Below are 10,000 nucleotides of genomic sequence, written 5' to 3'. Positions count from 1 at the left end.
CCTACATAACCAGTCGATTGTGTCTTCTGCGTCATGGCCCCCTGCACATCAATACCACAGAACTAACAGAACTCAGTGCCGCTGAACTAACCCTTCTGGCTCGAATGGAAAAAAAGTATAATTCCCTCTCTCACCTTTTTACGGTAAAGGGTGTTATGGAGCCATCTAAGCCTCACACCTTGCCTGTCAGAGATGACAGATGACACATAGGGGCAGGGATTGATGGGAAGAGGAGTAAAAAAAGGAGTAAAAAAAAAAACAACAACAGGGCAGATGTGTTAAATAGTGACTCAGATTCACCCCCTGGGGTAAAGTGGAGGTGAGTTTGTTCAGAAACTTCTTTTGTGGCACTTTGATGTGGGGGAGAGGGGGCGGCATCCAGGTGGAAGACTTAAAAGCGAGAGTTGACAACAGTGTGAAACAGCTATTTCTTTCTTTAAGGTTGAGTGTAACACACATACATACACACACACACACACACACACACACACATACACACACACCTTCTTTCATCCTCTCACTGCTGCTCATCTTTCATTCAAGGCAGTATAATGATTCACCCTCAGAATACACAGAAGTAGATTGATCCTCTGTGCTCTTCTGATGACTAAGAAGACAGCTTCCTTTCCTTATTTGGCATCCAACCAGAGCAGAGTGGCACCAGTGTCGACCAGCACAGATATACTATATAGTTAATTTTGAACTGTCAGACTATTGTTTGCCTTGAAGCGTCATAAAAGAGGAACTCTGAGCTCCATTCAGTGTGTGTGTGTGTGTGTGTGTGTGTGTGTGTGTGGCCTCAACCTGGAGGTAGATCAAGAATGACAAAGTGCAGCCACTCTTTGATCTATAGCCGACATAGCATGTTGACATGTTTTATAGTGATGGGAATCTTTGACTGCCATACATTTAGGGTATAATGTGTTTATTTCCAATGGATTATTTCTGGTTTTGAAAGCCTACAGTGCCAGCAAATACCAACACAAGTTTATAAAATGAATTATTTATCTTTGTTTAATAAGCCTTTATAGAAGTCTACACTTGTAGCTTATTCTGTTGTCCATGTTGAATCTGTTCCACTGATAGGGCTTTCACACCGGCAATTCCGAACGCCGGTTCGCGTTCGCGTTCGGAAACCTCCGAACGTTGGCGCTGTCTGGCGAACGAGCCCGCGTTCATACCAGTGTATCGTTCGCCAGACAGCGCCAACGTTCGGAGGTTTCCGAACGCGAACGTGAACCGGCGTTCGGAACTGCCGGTGTGAAAGCCCTAATAGAGGGTTCTACATGGAACCAAAAAAGGTTCTTCAAAGGGTTCTTATAACCATAGAACTCATTTTGGTTCTGGCTAAGAGCAAATTGTAGTTTGCGCCTAACATGCCACCTATACCTAACACATCGCTCCCTGGTGGCCCTCCTAGGCAGAGTTACTGACGGGCTCGGCTGTGGCGAGCATAGAGGATGCCGGGCGGGCAGGACAGGAGCTGCTAAAGCGAGGCTGCGGTTCGGTCATCATCACACTGGGCCCCCAGGGCTGCGTGGTGCTGTCGGCACAGGAACCCTCGTCCCCGGCACATCACGTCCCCACCATGGCAGTCACAGCGGTAGATACCACGGTAAGACCAATCTCCTATCCGATCATAGTACTAATGCTATAATGCTACACTTTGGTTGCTATTCAATTAAACACTGTAACCGAATATCCAGGATATGTAAAATAAATAAATAAGCACACCAAGTAAAGTGGTTAGAAGAATGGGTATCATTACATTGCCTCTATGTCTATGGTAGTAACTTTGTAACAACATATGCATACAAGTACTGATTTCTGGCTGGATATCCTGTAACAGGTTTTGATTGAATAAAGCATCAATGAATGAGTCATGCACATTGAATATCAGTCATTTATGTTTGTGCATGTTCTTTTCCATGATCTAAATGACTAAACAAGATAGCCACAAGTGAAAAAGATATGCAGATGTTTGGATCCATATCAAACAGACAGATCTCTTGAGATTTTCTGGAAGAACACCCCACAAAAAAAGAGCTTTGTGGCATATAAGACGTTCACGTACGAATCATCATGACGTGATTGATGATAACGTTGGGCCCCAGGGGTCACGCAGCATGCTTAACAGGATTTCCCAGGGTAGTGTGTGAGCCTAATGGTTCAGTAGTCTCTCGCCCAGATGAGGTTAAAGATTAAACTGGTGTTTCATTGGAGATGTGGGGGACCACTGAGTTCCTCTTCCTGATTTAATCTTTAAAGGGGCTTGACTCATTTCACACCGGAGTCTGGTGGCTTTGTCGTCACGGTAGACTTGTTGAGACACTCGCATTTCCCATCTGGGGGTGTTTGCTGGCTCTCTGAGGTCTGAAAACAAAGATGTCATTAGAGGAGGGTACAAATGCATGTGTTACTAAGAATTAGTTTTGCAATATCATTTAGTATTATTTAGTATCTCTAAAACTTCATTTTGTAAACTTCCATCTGTCACTACCATAAAAATAAAAAAAACGCTTAGCCCCTGCTCTAGTACTTCATTATGTATAATTGTTGAGGCTATACTCAAACTGCTACAGTAAGTAGTTCTCAAGTAGTCCTCAGTTCCCTTTGGTGGTGGGTTAATAAGGAACTCATTGTTCATACTGTATATCATCAGAAGTCCCCACCTCCAACCCAAGTGAAACAGGTTACTCAAGCGGGAGAGCAGGGGGGAAACAATAGGGTGTTGTGTGTATGGATCATTTCTGTAGGTTTTTTTTCCTTACCAACACCGGGACCAGTTCTTGTTTCTCATACTACACAAACAGCTGTGGTCTGACTAGATGTCAGTCATATTTTTTATGTCTAAACTGAAGATGTAGGACAAGACATAGTCTGTTTACACCCTCCCTTTACAAAATAGTAAGGAAGATACCGATAGGCTGAAGTCACTGCGGTTTGAGAGTGCTGAGAGGTAACCAGTGTAGTTTGTTTTGCTACAGCTTCTGCTACTCTCCCTCATTGCACCATCAATGGTACCGGAACTACAGTACATGCACTGAAGTCTGCTTGTACTTTTACTTGTACTGTCTTTGAACCTCCTCCCCACAGCCCCACTATCTATTCTTCTCTCTCTCTCTCTCTCTCTCTCTCTCTCTCTCTCTCTCTCTCTCTCTCTCTCTCTCTCTCTCTCTCTCTCTCTCTCTCTCTCTCTCTCTCTCTCGCTCTCTCTCTCTCTCTCTCTCTCTCTCTCTCTCTCTCTCTCCCCAACTCCAAAGTCTTGTGGGGAACCTTCCCAAGCGTCCACCGCCCCACCCCCACCCCTCTACCGTGACTCACCTCTTAGCCCTGCACTAGTCAGCAGAACAGAACAGAGCCTGGCTGCGGTCGGGCCTGGTTCTTGGCACTCCCCCTCTTCCTCCCCCATGCACTTTGATGGCCCCCATAAATTCTGGTGTGTTTAACTCTTTTGGATGCCCTAATCCCTCTTCCAGTAAACCATTTTTTTTGCTAGTGAAGATGAAGAAAAAAAAAAAGCACACACCAGATTGTTATCTAGATGGCTAGACAGACCTTTTGTTTTCCATTTTTGCTAGACGTTGCTCCTCTCATGTGCATGCTTCTTCAATTTGATTTTGTCAGTTTTAGTTTATTTTGCTGAGTAATAGAAGTGTTGCAAGCAGCATTGTTTGCCCAGTAGCAGGTTTGCCTGGTGTGAATTTGATGGCTTTTTTTTGTTTTGCGTGGGCTGGTGGACTGAGAAAAGAGGTTGGATCTGAGGCCATGGTATTGCAGTATCAACACAGTGAGTCACATGCAGTTTCTCGCTGGTTTGGCTCCTGCACATTGTGTTTAACATCGTTAGCAGACTCTTCTCATGTTTAGAACGACTCAGCTCAATCTTCATTTGGATGCAATAACCATTTTTTTAAATATAATGCACAATGCACAAACGGCTATGTTAAAGGGATGGTTCAGCCTAATTTCATGTTTAGGTGAAATGTCTTCTTAGCCATCATAGAGCCGTCCTCATAGGTCAGTAGTGAAAGCCTCTCCGGTCCTCTGTTATTTACTTTGCTACCGCAGCACAGGTTAACAATAGGCAGCCATTCTAAGTTAGCATCGTTTAAATAAAATGATGAAAATAGGCTGAACCATCCCTTTAACCTGTGATATTTCTAGATTGGTGTAAGAAGTGAGATTGCAAATACATGAGTCATATGAAGCATTGGAGACTTAACCATATTGTTTCCTAAAGGTTCACAGGGAACCTGATTGAAATGTTCCTTGAACCTTCCTGCACCCGAACAGATGTTCCCATTATATTCAGGGAACCTACTGTATGTTCCATTATAACGTCAAAAGTTTCAGGCAACCGAAACTGAAACATAAAACATCCATCCTCAGAACATTCAGGGAACTTAATGTGCTAGTAAGAAGGTTTAGAGGTCCAGCCTCTTTAACTGCAATATGGTTCAGACGTAGAGCTTTGAGAAAACTTTCGTCACATTTTCATGATGGACTCTCAGGACATTCATTCTGTCTCTACATTTCCGTTACATTGGGTTATTAGAGGCAGTATCCTCTCCAGTCAGTGCTGAGTTCAAAGCAGCGCAACATCCGATGGCGTCTCCCGTTTGCAACTCTTTCATCATCCACAACAGCTTCTACCCCTCTCCCCTCCTCCCTCCCATGAGAACAACACATTTTATGTGGCAGAGAGAAACCGTTACAAGCTGAGTCAGGGTCGGCTGCAAAGCTGGATGGATAACAAAGCAAAAGCTGCTCATCTACCCCTTCCTCCCTTCATGAAGTTTCCCCTCTGTCTTAAATTGAGTGCAGGCTTTCCTCTCTCACATGTGCTGTTTGTGTGGACGGTCGGGTGATGCGTGTGCACATGGCTGTGGGCTCTGTCACACACACACTCGCTCTTGCCCACACGTGTGTGCGCGCAGACACACTAACACAAACACACATACACACACACACACACACACGCACATACACGCACACACTCACTCACACATCCCCTTGGGTGGCCTGAGCTTCTCCTGTACTGGGGGGTCGACTGGATGGTGGGGGTAGTCGCAAGGCCAAACTAGACAAAACAGCTCAGAGTGGGTCTGGACAATCAAAATCATCCCCAGTTTCCTTCCTATGAGAGGAGACAGATGAGGACCACTTGCAGGCTTGTTCCTGGAATCGGGAGGTAGGGAATACCCCCAAAGAGTGTTCTTCACCTTAGTGAACCCTGCCCACCGGGGTAGTTGCTAATGCCTTGCAACCACTGCTATGACAGTCCAAGCCAACCCCTTACTGTCCATCCTGCACATCCTAATTACATTTATGGGAAGAGAATAAGAATGAGGACCCAAAGGATGAGAGAAAGATCAAAGACATTGGGCCTAACTATCTTAATCTGTTCAATTAACAATGCTTTTGATCACGTTGCCATCTTCTGCTACTTCAGAAGAGCAGCCCCTCTCCACCCCCAACCCCCCACTGTCACTAGTCTTCCTGGAAGCTTCCGGACATGGGAGCTATCACTATGTGAGTCACCACTGCCCGAGGGCGTCTTTACTCTCTCCAGGGGTCCTTATTGCTGACAGCCCCAGGCAGGGGATAACTGTTGCCTCATCCATCAAGCCCATATGGGACTCATGATCACAGGAGACCCCCTGGTGTGACACAGGGCTGAAAACACAATGTCAGGTGCCATGTATAATATCTCATTTCTAAGACTAAAGGTCAAGGAGGGAAGAGAAGAGAAGTTAAGTGGCCCACCAAGGAAGTTGGATTTTAAAACTCGCACTCGGATTCTCTTGGCCATGTGTGGCAACAGAAGTACAACAGAAGTACCCGGCAATATAACCAGGGCATGCAGATATTCTCAGAGATGACAGTTGTTTATGCTAAAGTAGAAGCCTCAAGCGGAGACTGCCACCTTAACTCAAAGTTTCCTGACTTCAGTCTCAAGCACAACAGAGAACCGGTGGAATGATACAAGGTCACAGCCTCGCGGACGGATCTATTAACCGCGAGAGAGCATCATCACTGCTCATCCGCAGCTACCGCTTCTGTCATTTGATTGACAGGCTTCCCAATCTAACCTTCACCAAACTGTGTCGAGGGCAGTCGCAGCAGGGTTGAGGTGGGGGGGGAGCAGTTGTCAGCTCTATCTAGTGTCAGACGCTGTCACATGCCAGTCTCAGGGAGCGAGGCATTGTTTTCAACACGAGAGGAGAGGACAGTGACTCCGCATTGAGATCACTGGAGCGTAACAGAGAGGATCGGAAGTCTTGAGTTTGGCAGCAAGTTCTACTCTGAGGTTTAGGATGGGGAGTATCAAATATCAGGAACAGAAGAGTTTAGGTACAGTTCATTGGAGGTAATTTAAATGTTGATTAATTAGACATTGGATTTCAAAACAAAGAAAAACTGCCCATAATTGATCATTATAATTATAATTATTATAATTTAACAAAATTATATTGAGAATATGACATTTACCCTAACTTGGGGGAAGATGTGACCATTGCAAAACTATATATCTAAAAAATATATATATATTTATATATTATTTATAATATATTATATTTATTTATTTATCTTTGTACAAATGACAGAAATTCTTCCAGCAGCCATGTCTGTGAATATTGGAACATCTTTTTCTTATGTGCTGCACTCTGTTATTGGCCTTCTCAAGTGTGGGTGCCAACCTCCGCCCAAGAGCACAGGGTGTCCTGGGTGTGGACAGGGTGCAGCCATTGTCTCACTAGGAGTGTGAGCTGGGAAACCTGCCAATGCCAAAATAGGACCAAAGCACCACATTTCCACACGGTTATAGCCCAACCCGACAACCAGACAGGAGACATAAACACACATTGGACACAACGGAGATCTCCCCGCTTTGTTAGATTTTTTCACCCTAGGACTCACTTTTTCCAGTCTCCCACCAAGACCTAAAAGTCAAACCACTAGCGATCTCTGACCTTAGCCTTGGGTCTTGGCTGGGGGAGTGTGGTTAGTGGGGAGGTTATGTTGGGGCATGGGGGGTTGGAGGTGTTCAGGGAAGAGTGCAATAAACTCTTTGAGAGCTGAAATGGTGAGTAATCGACCAGGCTTGTGAGAACCAGTGGCGGGGGCCATCTGTGGTTAAATCAGAGCATGTCGCTACATTCCTCCATGCCTTTTCCCATCAGTGATCTAACACCCTCCCACCAACACCAACCCAGTTCCTCCCCCCAACACCCGGCAGCCTACCCCCTAGGCTTGCCTGCCACATTCCACCATCCTTCCCAAATGCATAGAACATAAACCAATAACTGACAAATGCTGAAGGTATCTTAACAGAGGCCACAGAATCAGGTTAGAGTTTGGGTAACAGTCAAAGGGGAGATCTCTATAACGTGGGATGATGAATAAACTTGATCACAATGACAGCAAAATGTTACTTAAAAATAATTAATACCAACCTCATAGATATCTTTGTTGTGAGCTCTGATTCACATCCTGGAATAGTCTCATAGTGATGTGTTTTGTGTCAAAACGCATCATCATGAGACTATTCCAGGAAGTAGATCTACACTCACTTTATTAGGTACACCTGTACACCTTCTCATTCATTGAGATGGTGTAATGGTGTGGGTTTTCTTGCCAATAAAACACACATGCCAAGAAAACAATATGTCTACCATCAAACGCCACAGGTAATAATTTATTTCTAAATTAACAGGATTGATCTCAGAAATGTGAATCGCGCTCCGATGTATTTGTACTGTCAACCTGTGACAAACACGCAGATATGAGTGCTCCGGTATGCGCGGCTGTCATGCACAAATCAGCCTGTAACGTTAAACACAGCACATCGGCATAATAGCGATTCTTTTGTTATGCTTGTTATAAAGAAAAGGTCTATAATGCATTGAAATGACATTAAACTAAGATAATAAGATGGCTATCATAATTTTCAAATCTTTATTAATAAGTAATTACAGAAAAAGTAAATGACATTTGTGGTTGTCTTCCGCATTGCCTAGAGCGAAATCCGATTTCTGTAGATGATTCACAATGCATCCTGGGAGCGAGGGGTATAGCTGCGAACGTAGTCTGGTCATGAAAAATCTTCAAAAGAAGCCGTGGATAGCCCTCCCCCTTCCCCCCTAGTCCTCGATGAAATATGAATTGGGACACCCCCAGGGCTGGACTTAGGGGGGTGGGGGCCCCTGGGCTTGAGTCATTGTTCGGGCCCCTACCTACACTAAAAATTATAAGGCCCTGTCCACACCTATACGTTTTTTTGATAAACATGGATTTTTATATTCGTTTTGGGGGGTTCGTCCAGACGCAAACGAGTTTGCATTATTAAACAACAAAAAACAGAATCATTACATAATGCCTCTTGTTCCTAAGTGAATCACTTTGTAAACGCTTCCTAATGGTTGTAATGACTATGTTTAATTGGTAGGTAGCGATCAGGGAACGGCATCCTTTTATTTAATTACAGTTTTTTACGGTCGCTAAGTCACAATGTTCAATACTGAAACCACAGATTCACACTGCGACTCAAGCTGTTTGTTCAGTTCCACGTCTGTTACTCCATCATCCGATGCTCGTTTCATGTATGTTAACACACACATACATACACACATACATACACCTCGTGACTCTAGCAGCGAACCGAGCCGGGCCGATAGTGGAAAAGCGCCAATAGCCTTCCTATGGCGATCACAGCTCTCGTGTTCGGTGGCATGTTTCCAGTCGCTATCGCCCGTTTCAACACAAGACTGACAGTTTCCCTCACTGACTGAACAGGCGGCAAGCAAAGCAAAAGACAGAACCGGTGGAGGGAGAATATAAAAGCCAAGCTCTTGGCAAGCACTCACCGTTTAAGAGTTTGCGTTTGAAATAGGATTTGGAGAAAAATCTCTTTTGGTGTTTGTAATGTAATGGCGTTCAGATGCTTTATTATCCACGTTCTTATTCGGACATGACTACGTCCATAGCCCAGTATGCTCGGACTCTGTTGTCAACTTTGCCCCCACGAAAGAACGCCATTTCTCATTAGAAAAAGTAATTTATAAATTCAAAATCAAAGAGCAAATATTTATTCATACATTTTGATTTATTTTGGGGCCCCTTGTAGCCCGGGGCCCCTGGGCTCAAGCCCAGGGTAGCCCATGCATAAGTCCGGCCCTGGACACCCCTACCCTAAAGGTGAACGCGCAAAACGGAGCCGTAGGGGTGAAAACGGAGCCTTAGGGGAGAATTGGGATCGGCCTTTAAACTGGTTTCATGAATATGACAATGAGTTCAGTGTTCTTCAGTGGTCTTCCCAGTCACTGGATCTGAATCCAATAGAACACCTTTGGGATGTGGTAGAACGGGAGATTCACAATCTGCAGGAATTGCGTGATACAATTGTGTCATCATGGACCAATATCTCAAAGGAAACAACATCTTGTGGAATCAATGGAATCAAAATAATTGAGGCTGTTTTGAGAGCAAAGGGTATAGTTAGTACCTACTACCTATTATTAGTATAGTATTCCTAATAAAGTGTTGAGTTTAAGCTTGCTATTAGGATATCTATGAGGCTCAGTAATGTATAATAGATTATTGTCAGGTAAGATTAAGATGTAAGATTAGATTAGATTAAACTTTATTGTCATTGCACAGAGTACTGAGACAACGAAATGTAGTTTGGCATATAACCGATGGAGCGCTGATGAGAAATATACAAACAAATAAATAAAACAAATTACTTGTGCTTTAATTGTTGTCTTTTCAACTCCCTCTGTGTCTGTACTGTGTGGTTGTATTAAAATAGTAATGGGTAGATAAAACAACAATTTGCACACCACAGCTGAAGCATTAATGCCAGTTGAGACCTCTATCAATAACTTTCAAACAAAACAAGAAAAATAGGCACATACAAATGACAGGTGGCATAGCACCCCCTGCTGTTGGCAACAATTGGTCTAATCATTGGAGCACTGCCTTATTTCCCTCCATT

The 10,000-nt window shown here is 44.0% G+C and overlaps 1 protein-coding gene across 1 annotated transcript in view; it reads left to right on the top strand.

The window, feature by feature from the left end:
- Window positions 1-10,000, top strand: part of rbks (ribokinase) — a 25,883-nt gene that overhangs the window by 15,471 nt on the left and 412 nt on the right. Inside the window, exon 8 of the mRNA XM_080550316.1 lies at window positions 1,421-1,615. Within this exon, the coding sequence (XP_080406442.1) occupies window positions 1,421-1,615 (195 nt within the window). The remainder of the gene's footprint in view (window positions 1-1,420; window positions 1,616-10,000) is intronic.

Source organism: Nansenia antarctica (assembly GCF_963989245.1).
Source record: "Nansenia antarctica genome assembly, chromosome: 1".
NCBI classification, from domain to species: domain Eukaryota; kingdom Metazoa; phylum Chordata; class Actinopteri; order Argentiniformes; family Microstomatidae; genus Nansenia; species Nansenia antarctica.
Note: the sequence above shows the minus strand (reverse complement) of the source record. Positions and strands in the feature narration are given on the sequence as shown.